General features: G+C 37.2%; 2 protein-coding genes across 5 annotated transcripts in view; one reads left to right on the forward strand and one right to left on the reverse strand.

Annotated features, from left to right (window-relative positions):
- The window catches only part of ATG4A (autophagy related 4A cysteine peptidase), a 123,772-nt gene extending 111,928 nt beyond the window's left edge, over window positions 1-11,844 (reverse strand). Inside the window, exons 1-3 of one of the 3 annotated variants that reach the window (XM_077145882.1) lie at window positions 11,710-11,736; window positions 10,384-10,470; window positions 9,625-9,924 (exon numbers count right to left, since the gene is read on the reverse strand). In XM_077145882.1, the coding sequence (XP_077001997.1) occupies window positions 9,625-9,634 (10 nt within the window). In that variant the 5' untranslated portion in view covers window positions 9,635-9,924; window positions 10,384-10,470; window positions 11,710-11,736. Of the gene's footprint in view, window positions 1-9,624; window positions 9,925-10,383; window positions 10,471-11,709 lie in introns of all 3 variants that reach the window. The other 2 variants (XM_077145881.1, XM_077145884.1) reach the window with 2 other exon arrangements.
- On the forward strand, window positions 9,877-17,951 carry PSMD10 (proteasome 26S subunit, non-ATPase 10). Of its 2 annotated transcripts, none has more exons than XM_077145887.1 (5): window positions 9,877-10,052; window positions 11,851-11,949; window positions 14,282-14,428; window positions 14,513-14,679; window positions 16,806-17,951. In XM_077145887.1, exons 1-5 carry the CDS (start codon window positions 9,939-9,941, stop codon window positions 16,957-16,959), a joined length of 681 nt encoding a protein of 226 aa, XP_077002002.1. In that variant the 5' UTR covers window positions 9,877-9,938; the 3' UTR covers window positions 16,960-17,951. The 2 variants fall into 2 exon arrangements, with proteins under 2 accessions (XP_077002002.1, XP_077002003.1); XM_077145888.1 differs by having other exon boundaries at window positions 14,513-14,600; window positions 16,806-16,913.
- Window positions 17,952-18,794: the final 843 nt, after the last annotated feature.

An 18,794-nucleotide genomic window follows, 5' to 3' on the forward strand; every position in this document is an offset into this window, starting at 1 on the left:
GGGGTAGAATAGCCCTGGATTTCCATTTTAGCTCTCAAATTCATTAAATTGTGTAATCTTAGGCATGTTATATCACTTTTCTGTGTTTGTTTTCTCATTTTAAAAATGCAGGAGAGGGGGACTTCCGGAGAAGATGGTGGCTTAGTAAGATGCGCGGATCTTAGTTTCTCCTCCAGGACAGCTACTAGGGGGGTAGAAACGATACAGAACAGCTCCCAAAGCCACGACAGAGATAAAAAAGACAGCGTACCCCATCCTGGAACGGCTGGCTGGCTGAGAGAACCCGCTCTGGTGAGATCGCCGAGGGGCGTGGGCTTCACCGGGCAGGGCGGCAAGCAGCCGGAGTCACTGGCTGGCTGGGAGAATTGGACAGGCGGTCCCCTCAAACCGCAGCGGCTGGCGCCCACACCACGCGCAGCCCCCCGGACCAACTGAGAGAATTGGATCGGAAATCTCCAGGCCGCAGAGAACGGCGACGGGGGGGGGGGGCCCTTCCAAACCCGTGACTCCCCGGGAACGTGCACTCTCCCGGGCGGGCCGTTGCGGCTGGCACCCTCCCGCCAAACTTGGCTCCCCGGGATGACTAGGAAATTCGGACGGGCGCTTTCCCGGGCTGCAGCGGCCAGCGACCCTCCCCGCGTTCAGACCCCGGGCCGGCTGGCACTCTTCCAAGCTGCTTCGGCTAGCGAACCTCCCGGATGGCGAGAGTTTTCCAAAGTTAAAGGACCCACAGCACCTTTTACTGGTGGGACCCGCAGACAAACGTGTGCCACGAGCACCACCTACTGGGCAGGATAAGAAAAACAGAACCCAGAGATTTCACAGAAAAATCTTACAACCTTGTTGGGTCCGACACCCAGGGAAATCTGACTAAATGCCCAGACACCAGCAGCAGAAGATAACTGTCCACGCTCAGAAGATTGAGAATATGGCCCAGTCAAAGAAACAAACCAATAGTTCAAATGAGATACAAGAGCTGAGACAACTAATGCTGAATATACGAACAGAAATGGAAAACCTCTTCAAAAATGAAATCGATAAATTGAGGGAGGACATGAAGAGGACATGGGCTGAACATAAAGAAGAAATAGAAAAAATGAAAAAACAAATCACAGAGCTTATGGACGTGAAGGATAAAGTAGAAAAGATGGAAAAAACAATGGATACTTACAATGATAGATTTAAAGAGAGAGAAGATAGAATTAGTGAATTGGAGGATGGAACATCTGAATTCCAAAAAGAAACAGAAACTATGGGAAAGAATGGAAAAATTTGAACAGGGTATCAGGGAACTCAAGGACAATATGAACCGCACAAATATACGTGTTGTGGGTGTCCCAGAAGGAGAAGAGAAGGGAAAAGGAGGAGAAAAACTAATGGAAGAAATTATCACTGAAAATTTCCCAACTCTTATGAAAGACCTAAAATTACAGATCCAAGAAGTGCAGCGCACCCCAAAGAGATTAGACCCAAATAGGCATTCTCCAAGACACTTACTAGTTAGAATGTCAGAGGTCAAAGAGAAAGAGAGGATCTTGAAAGCAGCAAGAGAAAAACAATCCATCACATACAAGGGAAACCCAATAAGACTATGTATAGATTTCTCAGCAGAAACCATGGAAGCTAGAAGACAGTGGGATGATATATTTAAATTACTAAAAGAGAAAAACTGCCAACCAAGACTCCTATATCCACCAAAATTATCCTTCAAAAATGAGGGAGAAATTAAAACATTCTCAGACAAAAAGTCACTGAGAGAATTTGTGACCAAGAGACCAGCTCTGCAAGAAATACTAAAGGGAGCACTAGAGTCAGATACAAAAAGACAGAAGAGAGAGGTATGGAGAAGAGTGTAGAAAGAAGGAAAATCAGATATGATATATATAATACAAAAGGCAAAATGTTAGAGGAAAATATTATCCAAACAGTAATAACACTAAATGTCAATGGATTGAATTCCCCAATCAAAAGACATAGATTGGCAGAATGGATTAAAAAACATTGTCCTTCTATATGCTGTCTACAGGAAACACATCTTAGACCCAAAGATAAACATAGGTTGAAAGTGAAAGGTTGGGAAAAGATATTTCATGCAAATAACAACCAGAAAAGAGCAGGAGTGGCTACACTAATATCCAACAAATTAGACTTCAAATGTAAAGCAGTTAAAAGAGACAAAGAAGGACACTATATACTAATAAAAGGAACAATTAAACAAGAAGACATAACAATCATAAATATTTACGCACCGAACCAGAATGCCCCAAAATACGTGAGGAATACACTGCAAACACTTAAAAGGGAAATAGACTCATATACCATAATAGTTGGAGACTTCAATTCCCCACTCTCATCAATGGACAGAACATCTAGACAGAGGATCAATAAAGAAATAGAGAATCTGAATATTACTATAAATGAGCTAGACTTAACAGACATTTATAGGACATTACATCCCACAACAGCAGGAGACACCTTTTTCTCAAGTGCTCATGGATCATTCTCAAAGATAGACCATATGCTGGGTCACAAAGCAAGTCTTAACAAATTTAAAAAGATTGAAATCATACACAACACTTTCTCGGATCATAAAGGAATGAAGTTGGAAATCAATAATAGGCGGAGTGCCAGAAAATTCACAAATACATGGAGGCTCAACAACACACTCCTAAACAACGAGTGGGTCAAAGAAGAAATTGCTAGAGAAATTAGCAAATACCTCGAGGCGAATGAAAATGAAAACACAACATATCAAAACTTATGGGACGCAGCAAAGGCAGTGCTAAGAGGGAAATTTAGTGCCCTCAATGCCTATATCAGAAAAGAAGAAAAGGCAAAAATTCAGGAATTAACTATCCATTTGAAAGAACTGGAGAAAGAAGAGCAAACTAATCCCAAAGCAAGCAAAAGGAAAGAAATAACAAAGATTAGAGCAGAAATAAATGAAATTGAAAACATGAAAACAATAGAGAAAATCAATAAGGCCAGAAGTTGGTTCTATGAGAAAATCAATAAGATTGATGGGCCCTTAGCAAGATTGACAAAAAGAAGAAGAGAGAGGATGCAAATAAATAAGATCAGAAATGGAAGAGGAGACATAACTACTGACCTCACAGAAATAAAGGAGGTAATAACAGGATACTATGAACAACTTTACGCTAATAAATACAACAATTTAGAGGAAATGGACGGGTTCCTGGAAAGACATGAACAAGCAACTTTGACTCAAGAAGACATAGATGACCTCAACAAACCAATCACAAGTAAAGAAATTGAATCAGTCATTCAAAAGCTTCCTAAAAAGAAAAGTCCAGGACCAGACGGCTTCACATCTGAATTCTATCAAACATTCCAGAAAGAATTAGTACCAACTCTCTTCAAACTCTTCAAAAAAATCGAAGCGGAGGGAAAACTACCTAATTCATTCTATGAAGTCAACATCACCCTCATACCAAAACCAGGCAAAGATATTACAAAAAAAGAAAACTACAGGCCAATCTCTCTAATGAATATAGATGCAAAAATCCTCAATAAAATTCTAGCAAATCGTATCCAACAACACATTAAAAGAATTATACATCATGACCAAGTAGGACTCATCCCAGGTATGCAAGGATGGTTCAACATAAGAAAATCAATTAATGTAATACACCATATCAACAAATCAAAGCAGAAAAATCACATGATCATCTCAATTGATGCAGAGAAGGCATTTGACAAGATTCGACATCCTTTCCTGTTGAAAACACTTCAAAGGATAGGAATACAAGGGAACTTCCTTAAAATGATAGAGGGAATATATGAAAAACCCACAGCTAATATCATCCTCAATGGGGAAAAATTGAAAACTTTCCCCCTAAGATCAGGAACAAGACAAGGATGTCCACTATCACCACTATTATTCAACATTGTGTTGGAGGTTCTAGCCAGAGCAATTAGACAAGAAAAAGAAATACAAGGCATCAAAATAGGAAAGGAAGAAGTAAAACTATCACTGTTTGCAGACGATATGATACTATACGTCGAAAACCCGGAAAAATCCACAACAAAACTACTAGAGCTAATAAATGAGTACAGCAAAGTAGCAGGTTACAAGATCAACATTCAAAAATCTGTAGTGTTTCTATACACTAGCAATGAACAAGCGGAGGGGGAAATCAAGAAACAAATCCTATTTACAATTGCAACTAAAAGAATAAAATACCTAGGAATAAATTTAACTAAAGAGACAAAAAACATATATAAAGAAAACCACAAAAAACTGCTAAAAGAAATCACAGAAGACCTAAATAGTTGGAAGGGCATACCGTGTTCATGGATTGGAAGACTAAATATAGTTAAGATGTCAATCCTACCTAAATTGTTTACAGATTCAATGCAATACCAATCAAAATCCCAACAACTTATTTTTCAGAAATAGAAAAACCAATAACCAAATTTATCTGGAAGGGCAGGGTGCCCCGAATTGCTAAAAACATCTTGAGGATAAAAAACGAAGCTGGAGGTCTCACGCTGCTGGACTTTAAGGCATATTATGAAGCCACAGTGGTCAAAACAGCATGGTATTTGCATAAAGATAGATATATCGACCAATGGAATCGAATAGAGTGCTCAGATATAGACCCTCTCATCTATGGACATTTGATCTTTGATAAGGCAGTCAAGCCAACTCACCTGGGACAGAACAGTCTCTTCAACAAATGGTGCCTAGAGAACTGGATATCCATATGCAAAAGAATGAAAGAAGACCCATATCTCACACCCTACACAAAAGTTAACTCAAAATGGATCAAAGATCTAAACATTACGTCTAAGACCATAAAACAGTTAGAGGAAAATGTAGGGAGATATCTTATGAATCTTACAATTGGAGGCAGTTTTATGGACCTTAAACCTAAAGCAAGAGCACTGAAGAAGGAAATAAATAAATGGGAACTCCTCAAAATTAAACACTTTTGTGCATCAAAGAACTTCATCAAGAAAGTAGAAAGACAGCCTACACAATGGGAATCAATATTTGGAAATGACATATCAGATAAAGGTCTAGTATCCAGAATTTATAATGAGATTGTTCAACTCAACAACAAAAAGACAGCTAACCCAATTGCAAAATGGGAAAAAGACTTGAACAGACACCTACCAGAAGAGGAAATACAAATGGCCAAAAGGCACATGAAGAGATGCTCAATGTCCCTGGCCATTAGAGAAATGCAAATCAAAACCACAATGAGATATCATCTCACACCCACCAGAATGGCCATTATCAACAAAACAGAAAATGACAAGTGCTGGAGAGGATGCGGAGAAAGAGGCACACTTATCCACTGTTGGTGGGAATGTCAAATGGTGCAACCACTGTGGAAGGCAGTTTGGTGGTTCCTCAAAAAGCTGAATATAGAATTGCCATACGACCCAGCAATACCATTGCTGGGAATCTACTCAAAGGAATTAAGGGCAAAAACTCAAACGGACATTTGCACACCAATGCTTATAGCAGTGTTATTTACAATTGCAAAGAGATGGAAACAGCCAAAATGTCCATCAACAGACGAGTGGCTAAACAAACTGTGGTACATACATACGATGGAATATTATGCAGCTTTAAGGCAGGATAAACTTATGAAGCATGTAATAACATGGATGGACCTAGAGAACATTATGCTGAGTGAGTCTAGCCAAAAACTAAAAGACAAATACTGTATGGTCCCAATGATGTGAATCGACACTCGAGAATAAACTTGGAATATGTCACTGGTAACAGAGTTCAGCAGGAGTTAGAAACAGGGTAAGATAATGGGTAATTGGAGCTGATGGGATACAGACTGTGCAATAGGACTAGATACAAAAACTCAAAAATGGACAGCACAATAATACCTAATTGTAAAGTAATCATGTTAAAACACTGAATGAAGCTGCATCCGAGCTATAGGTTTTTGTTTTGTTTTGTTTCGTTTTGTTCTTACTATTATTACTTTTATTTTTTTTCTCTATATTAACATTCTGTATCTTTTTCGGTTATATTGCTAGTTCTTCTAAACCGATGCAAATGTACTAAGAAACAATGATCATGCATCTATGTGATGATGTTAAGAATTACTGATTACATATGTAGAATGGTATGATTTCTAAAAAAAAAAAAAATGGCAGCACAATACTACCTAATTGTAATGTAATTATGTTAAAACACTGAATGAAGCTGCATCTGAGCTATAGTGTTTTTTTTCTTATATATTTTTGTATTTTTTATTTTTATTTTTATTTTTCTCTATATTATCATTTTATTTCTTTTTCTGTTGTCTTGCTGTTTCTTTTTCTAAATCGATGCATATGTACTAAGAAATGATGATCATACATCTATGTTATGATATTAAGAATTACTGATTGCATATGTAGAATGGAATGATTTCTAAATGTTGTGTTAGTTAATTTTTTTTAATTAATAAAAAAAAAATGCAGGAGAGGGCAGGCAATGGTGGCTCAGTGGCATATTTCTCGCCTGCCATGCCGGAGACCCGGGTTCGATTCCCGGTGCCTGCCCATGCCAAAAAAAATGCAGGAGGTGGGGAGGTGGGGAGGTGGGGGATAACCTAGTTCATAGAGTGAGGTGAGGATTCAATAAGATAAGCCCCTAGCCCAATCTCTGACACGTTATCTATACATGCTAGTTACTTTTATTATTCTCTTAGTTTAAAAGATTAACTTGGCTTGTTGTAGGACCTAGTATCTAGGTGACGAATAGAAATAGCAATAGGAAACAGGCAATTGTACAAGCAGCAATGGAGTGAGGAGCTAACAAGGCCCTCCTTTTGACTCTCCATGGACATAAACAGCAGCCAGTTAGCAACTCCACTACTTGAGGACAGTAACAAAGGAGGAGAGACTGCCTCGCACACCTCCCTCCCCCAAGATCTATTTGTTCTGCAGCTTTCAAAATATTAAGGGGTACATTACCCTTGCCTTTAAAGATTTGAGAACTGAAAGTTAACCACCATATCATATCAAATACAATAAAGAGACAATAGCATAACAAACTGTCTATTAAAGATTACCCAAACACATTCATTCAGTTGGAGAAGCACTTGGAGTTGTCTTTCCAGTTATTTCTAGCAATCAGATCAAATTCCTTGATGTATTATTATGGTGAGAATCATATCCAACCTTTTATGAATACCACGCAACAGGCCAACTGTACCTCTGTAATCAACCAGATAAATATTTATTGAACACTTACTATATACAAGGTCTTTATATACTTCCCATGATGTCACAGGTCAAAACCACAAAACCACAATGGGATTCCACTTTTCACCCACTAGAATAGCTATATTAAAAAGATATACAAATTGTTAATAAACACATGAAAAGATGCTTACCATCATTAATCTTTCAGGAAATGCAAATTAAAATCACGATGAGATATTTCAAAACCACGTAGAATGGCTATAGTAAAAAAACGACAGGCAATACCAAATGCTGGAGAGGATGGGGAGAATCTGGAACCCTTATATATTGCTGGTGTGAATGTAAAATGGTGCAGCTGCTTTGGGAAACAGTTCAGCAGTTCCTTAAAAAGTTAAAGATAATTTTCCTATATGACTCGGTAATTCTATCCTTAGGTATCTAGCCAAGAGAAATGAAAACTCACTTCCATACAAAGAGTTACACATGAATGCTATCAGCAACATTACTGATAATAGCCCAAAACTGTAAACAGCCCAAATAAATGTCCATTAACTGGAGAATGGACAAAATGAGTTATATCCATATAATGGAATACTGTTTGGCAACAAAATGTAATGAAATACTGATGCATGCCACAGTAGGGGTAAATCTCAAAAACATGTGAAGTGAAAGAAGCCAGACACAAAAGACCAAATACTGTGTGATTTCGTTTATATGAAATGTCCAAGATAGGCAAATTTAGAGACAGAAAGTAGATTAGTGATTGCCTGGAGCTGGGAGTGGGAATGGGGATTAACTGTAAATGGGCATGAAGGGTCTTTTTTTGTTTTGGCACGGGGCAGGCTCTGGGAATTGAACCTGGGTCTCTGGCATGGCAGGGGAGAAGTCTGCCACCCCTGCCTGCCCGAAGGGTCTATTGGAGATGAAAATGTTTCCAAACTGATTTATGGTGATGAATGCACCACTTTGAAAAGTTCGTAAATGTACACTTGAAATGGGTGACTTTCTTTTACATTTATTTAGTCTGGTAAAATATATATAATGGAAAATTTGCCATTTTACTAATTTAAGTGTATAATTCAGTAGCATTGATTACATTCACAATGTGGTGCACCATTGCCACTATTTTCTATTTCCAAAATTATCCATTACTCCAAACAAAAACTCTACCTGAAATGGGTGAGTTTTAAGATATATAAATATATCACAATAAAACTTTTAAAATGTAAGCTTTTAAATTGTTAAAAAAAAAAAAGGAAAAAAATTAGGGAAAACTGGGTAAGGGATATATGGGAATTCTGTACTATCTTTGAGACTTTTCTATATATTTAAAACTATTTTAAATTTAAAAATTAAATATTAAAAAGATGTCCATGGATTGATATTATTTGGCAGTAACTGTGTGAAAAGACATTTTCAAAGATGAAATACATAAAATCTCATCACAGATCAGCATAAAAAGACGAACATTTGGAAACGAATTTGATGGTAGGGAACACTAACTTTAAGCCTCAATTAAGCAAAATGTGGTAACCCCTCAAAACAGAATTCCATTCTTCTCATTAGTAGCCCTGAATTAACAAAAAATGCAGACAACTGTTGTTATTATATTTTGAATTTCCTCAGTCAAAATTTGTTTTCTCCTTTGTTAAATAAGTACTTAATAATAACATCCTCGATTTTACCTTTTGGCCCGCAAAATATTTACTATTTGGATTTTTACAGAAAAACGTTTGCCAACCCCTGTTCTATATCGCACCAGAAAAAATATAAACATAATTAGTCTCTTTCTTCAGTATATTCTTATCATTACCAAATTTTGGTCTAATGCCCTTCTGGTTATGCCCTATAAAAGTTAAGCCTCGTATCTCTTCTTTTATGGCACTATTTGGAACTTCCAGTATAGTTCTAGAAAAGCCTTGATGTCATCGTTATTATCATATTAAAGTGACAACACCATACCGTGACATCCATAAGATGACCCTCATCAAGTTGTGATGTCACCATGCCATGGATTCACCGAGATCTCTCAGATATCAAGTAGCTCCCATGGCATCACACCCTGCCGCTGGCATCACCCTGGCACACCACCTCACTCTAGTGTCATATGCTATCACTGCTGGGACAGCATCCTGCCCTGATGCCACTCTGCCGAGATGCCAGAGGGATCACTCCCTAGTTCCTTCTACTCCCTTGGCAGTGGCAGAGAGGGGGAGGGTAGCCACCGACACCGGTACGTGTTTAGGAGGTAGTACCCAGCTCCAACCGTTGTCTCTTCCGCCTCGAAATGCAGGTCAGGGCCCCGGAGGAACAGGACCTTTAGGCTTCCATAGCTCTCTTGGCCTGACTCCTCACCTGCTCCGTATGGCCGACTCAATGGCCTAACAGCGATCACCCACCCCGGTTCTATCACACGGTTCTACACGAAGCAGCTCCCCATACCTGACTCCATTCTCCAGCTGTCATCCTGGGCCAATTCCACCGGCAACTTGACTACGGCGGCCGCAGTGGACCCTGGAACTTGTAGTTCCGCGCTACTAGAGACTGAGTCGACTAGGGAGGTCAAGGCACCTCCCCCCTCCCGGAACTCCAGTCAAACTGCAACTCCCAGAGGCGCCCGGCGAGGGGAACAGAAGCGAGAGAACCGGAAAGATTGCTGATTGGCGGAATTCTACTGGCTTTTTTGACTGACAGTCGAAGCCGGCAACGTGAGGCGGTCGTTGTTCAGGCTTCACGCAGATCCTGAGGAGGGCGAAATGGAGGGGTGTGTGTCTAACTTAATGGTCTGCAATCTGGCCTACAGTGGAAAGCTGGAGGAGTTGAAGGAGAAAATCCTGGCCGATAAATCCTTGGCTACCAAAACTGACCAGGTAAAGCAGCAGTAGAACCGCTCCCCAGACGGCGACGTCCGCGAAACCCTATGTGGCTTCGCAGGCCCGGCCCCAGCTGAGGCCTGTTGCGTGCGGTGTAGAGCTCCGCCCTCGCCCCCAATCCTTACCGCTTGTAACCTCGGTACACTAGATATTGCGCTGCCGGAGCTAGCCCCGCCGTCCTGGATTGGTTTTTTTGTTTTGTTTTATTTTGTTTTCTCAGCACCTAGCTCGCTAAATTTTGGATCTTGTTAATAAATCTACCGCATTTAGCAGACATACCCAATCTCTGAAATACCCCTGAGGAGTGCTTCCAGAATAGGTTTCTTACCTTCACTAGCGACTTTACTCAGTGAAACACGTGCAACTGAAAGCCTCTTCTGTACTGGGCAGTTTGCTTGGAGTTGGGATGTGGTCACTTGGAACAGAGAGACGTTAATAAAATAATCACAAAAATATATGTATTTGTACGAGTGCAAATTGTGCTAAGTATTGGGGAGAGAACTTTATATGGTGTTTTCAGAACATATATTGGGGAGGACCTGATTTAGCTCCCTTAGAAAATCCGAAAGTTCTGCTAATTGGATTAGGCTTTGAAAAGCGAAGGGTTTCCATGTGGGATGAACGGGCGTTCTAAGCAGAGGCAGAACGCAAGTGAATGGATGTCTGGAAGGAATGTCTCTCTGCCCTCCTGCTTTCACCCTGAACTTTTAGAAAGATTCCCCGTATCCTCAGAATGCCAACAAATATTTATAGATCGCCTCCTATTTAACAGACACTGTTGAAACACTGGAGAGATAATGTCACAAACTTAGAAATCTCCATTTTTTGTCTTTGGAAAGAGAATGAGACATCAGGAGACTTTGTTTTCTTTTCGAGAAGTTTCCTTTATCACTCAAGCCGAAAATGGCCTTACTTTGACCTAGTTTACCTTCATTAAGGCCTGGGAATAGTTGATAGTTATTTAATAGTAAATGAAAATTCAGTAATACTTCATTGAAATTTAACCATTCTTCATCAAATCAATGGCAGAAAAAGAGGGGAGCTATTCAAGAGCAATAGACTTAAGAAACATAATAAACAAATGCATTTATGGCCTGTGTTTGCATCCTGATTGAAACCAAAAAAAAGACATTTGGGGAACAGTTGGGGAATTCTCTATATAGATATTGCGTACTAGAAGTTATAAAGGAATCTGTGTTAATCTTAATAGATGTCATAATGGTGTCCTAGTTATGAAAGAAAAGTATCTTTTTTTTTAAAGATGCATACTGAAATATTGAGGGGTAGAAAGACAGGATATATGGGATTTGTTTGTAAAAACCTCAGCAAATAAAAAAAAAGTAGATGAAGCAAATATGACAAAATATTAATTATTAAGTCTAGGTGATAGATGTGCATTTCTATTATATTCCCTCTGTTTTTATGTGTTTGAACTTTTTTGGTAATAGAGTTTAAGATACCATTTTCTTTACACAGGTTGACTAAGAAATATAAAATATAAATATAAATTACTGCAAATAGGGATTCTGTTTGAGAATACTCATTGCTGTATTCTGCCCAGAATTACTAACGTTCCTCATTATAGCCCCTCCATGTTACTAAAAACCTGGGTCTCTCTTATTACTAGTAAACTATATGGTTCAGGGTTTCCTACCTGAGGATCCAATGCTCTCCATTTCCTGTTTCCAAACAATAGGTTTGCCATCCCCGATATTTTTTCTGCTTTTTTTTGCCTTAGTTCTTCTCTTTCTCTTCAAGAAGGTTGATCTTAACTGCTTCTCTGGTTCCTATATAGGACAGCAGAACTGCATTGCATTGGGCATGCTCAGCAGGACATACAGAAATTGTTGAATTCTTGCTGCAACTTGGAGTGCCAGTGAATGATAAAGATGATGTAAGTACTAGGCAAAGTTAATGAATTCCCGGTTATCTTTAGACCCCAGACTGGTGTTTACTGAAGCGTGGGTATTTGTTTAGCTTATAGTTCTTCCAAGTATATACCTAATGAAAAGGTTGCAAGATCGTATGGCAACCCTACACTTAGCTTCCTGTGGAACCACCACACTGCCCTCCAGATGAACTGTACTTTCTACTTCCCTACCAACAACAGATAGGTGTATCCCTTGCTCCCCTTTTTTTCCAGCACTTGTATCTTTTTTTCTTCTAACTTTTTTTAGTATTATATCTTTAACGGTTTTATTCACACAGCATATAATACATCCTAAGTAAGCACTCAGTGGTTCCTAGTATAATCACATAGTTAAGTATTCACCACCACAATCTATTTTAGGACATTTCTGTTTCTTCTGTAAAGAAAGAAGAGGAGGAAAAAATATCAAGAATAAAATAAAAAGGAGAAACACTACCACCATCACCAAGAATCCCCATGCCCTTTGTTTTTATCCCCCTCTTATTATCATTTAGCTTCAGTCTATTGCCTTTGTTTCAATTAATGTAAGTATATTACAGTATTACTGTTAACTGTAGACCCTAGTTTACATTGATTGTATTTTTCCTGTATACCATCCCATATCAGCATCTTGGAATGTTAACATTCATTTGTTCTCCCTCATGTAAAAACTTTCTTACATTTGTACATTTAACCACCGTCATTGTCTACTCTAGCTTTTGCTAAGTTATGCAATCCCAGTTTTTATCCTCTGTCTTTACTTCAGGTGTCACACATGACCCTAGCCTTCGTCTTTCAGCCATATTCATACTCAGTTTTGTTCAACATATGTACGATATTGTGCTGCCATCAGATAGTATTTTGGTATCCATTTTTGGATCTTCACAATCAATCTTGTTAAACATTCTGTACTCCTTCAGCAACAAATGCCCATTCTCTACCCTCTTTCCATCTCCTGAAAACATATGTTCTCAATTTCAGCTCTCAAAGTTCGCTCTCATATTAGTGAGACCATATGGTATTTGTCCTTTTGTTTCTGGCTAATTTGACTCAACACATCCTCAGGGTTCACCCACGTTGCTGGATGCATCATGATTTTATTCTGTCTTAGTGCTGCGTAATAGTCCATCATATGAATATACTACAGTTTGTTTATCCACTCATCTGTTGATGGACATTTGGGCTGTTTTCCTCTCTTGGCAGTTGTGAATAATGCCACGATAAACATCTGTAAGCAAATGTGCATTTGTGTTCCTGCCTTTAGTTCCTCCAAATATATACCCAGTAATGTGTTTGCTGGATTATATGGCAGTTCTGTACATAGCTTCCTGAGGAAGCACCAAGCTGCCTTCGAGAGTGATTGTACCATTCTACATTCCCACCAACATTGAATAAGTGTGTCTCTTTCTCTACATCCTCTCTAGCACTTGTAATTTTCTGGGGATTTTTTTTATAATGGCCATTCTATAGGTGTGAAATGATATCTCATTGTGGTTTTGATTTGGGTCACATTATTTTAGAATGTTAATTTTGCCACTCACACCTTGTGATTTAAGGTAAACAATATAACTTCTCTTATCTTCATTTTTCCTACCTGGGTTATAGAATTCGATGTACAATACAGATCAAGGCCTATTATTGTGAACCCTGAGAGACTATAAACCCTTTTTTATTATGTTGGTATTTTTAAGATAAATATTGCCTGAATGATGAATTTCTATATGTCTTTTGTATAGAAAATTTATTTTAATGTTATTGATCATATTAGGATTAGACTTGTGAAGGATAAGGATAGAGCATCTTTTAATACACAAAGATTCCTCTTCAGGGGGGCTCGCTGAAGTAATATAGCAAAGCAATGAAAACAATTTAATGGGGGAATGGTTGACTATAGTAAGATATATTCATGTGATAAAATAACCAATAAAGTTATGTTTTCAAAGAATGACGTAGAAAATGCTTAACAATATAAAGATAAGCAGAAATTGGAAAATATAGCTCAACGGAATTTTAAATCATATGTTCCAGTTTTGATTTTTTAAATTTTATATATGGAAGAAAACATACTAGAATTGGAATTATACATCATTTCTGCATTATAAGATTATAGGTGGGTTTTCTTTCCTTTTTTATATATTCTGATTCCTCGGTTTTCTGTAGGGCTTATTGAGGGGAAAAAATGTTATTTTTTTTAAACCACTCACACAAAGCTCTTTGTAAACACTACCTATATTGTTAGCATTAATTCCTGTGGCACTCCACCCCCCCCCCCCCCGCTTTTTTTGCCTATTTTTTGTACTACCCTCCTGTTTTATAGGCAGGCTGGTCTCCTCTTCATATTGCTGCTTCTGCTGGCCGGGATGAGATTGTAAAAGCCCTTCTGGGAAAAGGTGCTCAAGTGAATGCTGTCAATCAAAATGGCTGTACTCCCCTGCATTATGCAGCTTCCAGAAACAGACATGAGGTATGGTTGCATTTCTATGCTACTTTTGAGTTCTAAAAATATATACAAATAAAGAGATGTAGACATTTTTCTCTTTCTTTCCAGATCGCTGTTATGTTACTAGAAGGTGGGGCTAACCCAGATGCTAAGGACCATTTTGAGGCTACCGCAATGCACCGGGCAGCAGCCAAGGGTAACTTGAAGATGATTCATATCCTTCTGTACTACAAAGCATCCACAAACATCCAAGATACTGAGGGTAACACTCCTCTGTAAGTGAGAAGTAGCAGTCATTTGTATTCTACTTTACATTAGCTCTCTTACAATGATTCTTACACATTGTTTTTAGATTCTGCTTATAAATGTAATACATGTTTACGGCAAAAAAAAACTTGTGAGGTGCACAAAAGTTTTATAAAGATAACAGTAAAAATTGCCTGTCATCTCGCTACCCAGAAATAACCACTGATAACATATTTCTGCATTTACTCCCAGTATGCAAATGTGTATATTTTACATAAACATGTTTTAAACAAAATTGAGGTCATACTGTGTATATAGTTTTATATATAGTATATATATATTTTGTATAGTATGTCTTTTCACCTAATAGTATATTGTGAGCATTTTCCAACATCACTAAATATTTTTAAAACGTTTTTAATGGCTATATAAAACTCCACTTTATGGATGTGCCCTAATTTAATTATTCCTCTGTTGCTGTGAATTTAAACTGTTTTGAATTTTCTGCTATTGTAAATAATACCCCATTGGCCATCTTTATACAAAAATCTTTGGCCATATTGCTGATTATTTCCTTAGTATAGACTCTTAAAAGTAGAATTGCTGTGTCAACAAATACATATGTTTTAAGACTACTAATACATATTACCAGATGATATTATTACCACATTGCTTCCAGAGGAGTTGTATCATTGTACCCTCCCAGCCACAGTTTAAAAATACCTAATACCACTCACCAACACTGAAATAATCCTTTGGTTATATAAAAAATGATATTCATAGTTGTAATTTGCATTTTTAAAATTACAGGTGAAATGAAGTGCCTATGGCTAATTACATTTCTTAATTGTGACTTTTTGTATTCCTTTTGGGAAATTAATTGTTGTTTACTGATATTTATGTACTCTTGGCTTGACATATGAATATTAATCTTCTGTCACATAAGTTGAAACTATTTTCCCACTTTGCCTTTTCATTTTGTTCATGATTTCAAAAATTAATACAAATCTTCAATTTCTGTTTAGTCAAGTCTATTAATCTTCCCTCATGATTAGGAAGTTTCCCCCACCCTAAAATTAGTTAAATATTCACCTGTGTTTTATTGTAGGATATTTTTCATATTTAACTCTTAAATCTATCTGGAATGATTTGTGTATATTTTTCCACAGTTTTTGGGTACTTTTCTTCTTTGTTGAAGGGTATCATTTTTTTGAACCGGAAATTGTTTAGTCAAAAGTGGGGTTCAACCTTTTCCAATTTGAAAAACTCTTGGGTTTAAAAATCATTTCTGTAGTTCCAAATAACTCTATTTAGAAGACCTGTACATTCTAGCCCTTTTCTCCATCATAACTAAAAAGGTAAGATGGCCTACAGGGAATCTAGAAGTCAGACAGTAGAGTGTCCTGGAAAGAGCTTAAGATTTAGGAATAGCTAGATACTGATGACCCTATCCAAACTGCCACTTTCCAGCTCTGTGAACTTAATTTCCTCATCATTATATGACATAATAATTCCTTCCTCACTAGATTGTTGTGAGATTTAAATAAAATAAAACAAAAATGCCTAATACTCTGCCTGGCAAACTGTTAAGTGCCTAACAAAGGATAGTTTATTTCCCTGCTTAGTTTACTGCTCAGCTATGTCATCATAAGCAAGAACTTTTAACCTCTGTCACAATTTCAGCTATGAAATGGTGATATATCTTGCTCATTTATGACGTGGCTAAGGACCAAATGAAATAAAATCTTTTAAACTACTTTTACAAAATTTAAGGCACACAAATGTAAAGTTATTAACGGATTATGAATTGGGGCTTTTCTGAATTCTAACCATGAATTATTATGTATGTTTGGGGTAAACTACTTCAAATCTCCATAAAATAAGGAAGTTGCTCCTTATTTAAGCTGGCATGTAGATCCCTCTTCTATTATAGTAGAACCAGAATTATGGTTTATGATCTGGTATTAAAAGGTATTCCACTGATTTTTAACTTATAAACAGTCTTCCTCATGCAAATAGATTTTCCTTTCCTGTTTAAATAACTTTCCAGTATTACCACCACTTAATAATATACAGTTTAGACTACCTAGCAGAAAATCCTAACCATTACATATAATTGATAGTGGTTAATGGTCTTTGTGGTCCCTGATTTCAGACACTTAGCCTGTGATGAGGAGAGAGTGGAAGAAGCGAAACTGCTGGTGTCCAAAGGAGCAAGTATTTACATTGAGAATAAAGAAGAAAAGACACCCCTGCAAGTGGCCAAAAGTGGACTGGGTTTAATACTCAAGAGAATGGTGGAAGGTTAAGCAGCTTGGATTTATTCTTTCTTTGTGTGTGTTACGGTTGTCCTCCACATCCTAAAAACTAATATACTTGTGCACAAGACATCATCTATGTATGATGAAGTTTTTCTCACCGTTAAAGTCTTATAGCATGTTGAATATGGTTCTTGCTAAGGTACTTGTTCTAAGCTTACACCTTGCTGTCAAGGCGTTGAATAACTGTTGAGAATGTTCTTGTTGTATGTATATTCTATATTGAATTTTGGCTAATTTTGAATAAGTGATTCTGTGGTAGTTGTGCATCTTTGGGACCATGCATCCTCTCCCCTTCTGAGATAAAACCACCCTAGTAGCACCAGGCCAGTTGTTTTGCCAAATGTTTCTAAGTGAATTTTAGAATGTTCTTCCATACAGTTGAAACTTACCCTTGTTTTTCAACCTGATTCAGAGGCCTATGCCAAAATTTTCTTTTTTTATCATAAAAATTTATTTTTGATTTTAAATTAATAATAATTTTATTATTAATTTATTTTTGTTACAGGAGGAATCCCTATAATTTTTAGTGGACTGAAAAAAGTTGGAGGGCATGCTTTCCAAGATTGACATTCATAAACACTAAAATAAGTTAAATAATAGCCATGTATCCATGTATCTTTTTTTTTTGTATGCTGTATGGTGGGGGTCACATTTCATTCTTTTTCTATGTGATTATCCCATTATTGCAGCACCATTTGTGGATTTTTTTTTTCTTTTTTTGGAAGTGCACAGGCCAGGAATCTAACCCAAGTCTCCCACGTGGCAGGCGAGAATTCCACCACTGAACTACCCTTGCACCCCTCCCTGAATCTTTTTAATGAAGCATTTCACTCTAAAATGTCGTTTTTTTGTTAAAAAAAGATTTAAATTATGTATATGTTATCCTGTATTGAAAGGAATGTCAAGCTTGTTAAAATACATAACAAAAACTTATTTTGATTTGTATTTCAGAAACTAAAAAATAAAACGTTGAAGAATCATCCAACTTTTCTCTCAAATCAGTTAAACACCCACTTAAGCCTTAAAATACTTAGTCAAGACATTTCTCAGTTTTGGGTAGTTCTAAAGTCAGTAAAATTAATGAGGCTTGAACTGCAGCCTAAGTTGTTAAAATAGTAATCTGAACTGCTAATTAAATCTGGGGCAAAAGGAAATTGATAAGTATAAACTTCAACTCAATTTAGGGAAGCATCTTGAATGATCAGTAGTCATAAAATCAGATGAACTCCAAGTGACTATTTGTTTGATCTGAATTTTATGCTGCAAATATTTATTGGAATAAGTGATCCAAGTGAGCCCACAGTTTTCATCACTTTTGGATCAAAGGCTGAATGACAGCTAAAGTGAATTTTGTAAGAACGAACTGTATTGTTGATATACAAAACATTTTTACATATATTTTGAGTGCTAATCTTTACAAACATTAATCAGGGAAGCATCTTCTTATGTAACTAAACTTTGTTGAATCCTGGGGATAAAGTTGATGGCAGGGGAACTCATTTTTTTTTATTTTTTTAGTGTGTTCAAAAAATAAAGTTATCCTAATAGGGTTTGTTAGGACTAAAGACATTTTTTTCTTTGTAAATACTGAGTTTATTGTCTGAGATAGTAGGGTTTGTGAATATAAAAGAAGGTTCATCCTAGTTCTTCACTAAACAGTACAGATAGAACCAAGCCTCAGGTAATTTGTGGGCTTTTGGCATTTTAAATGAAATAGCTTGTTAACATTAAATCACTGATTTGTATAGACTAAGGTTACTAATAACTTCAGATGTTGATCAAATTGTTATCTGCCCCTGAAGGAAGCCTGATAAGAAATGAAG

The sequence above is a fragment of the Tamandua tetradactyla genome, chromosome X, assembly GCF_023851605.1.
Source record: "Tamandua tetradactyla isolate mTamTet1 chromosome X, mTamTet1.pri, whole genome shotgun sequence".
Classification (NCBI taxonomy): Eukaryota; Metazoa; Chordata; class Mammalia; order Pilosa; family Myrmecophagidae; genus Tamandua; species Tamandua tetradactyla.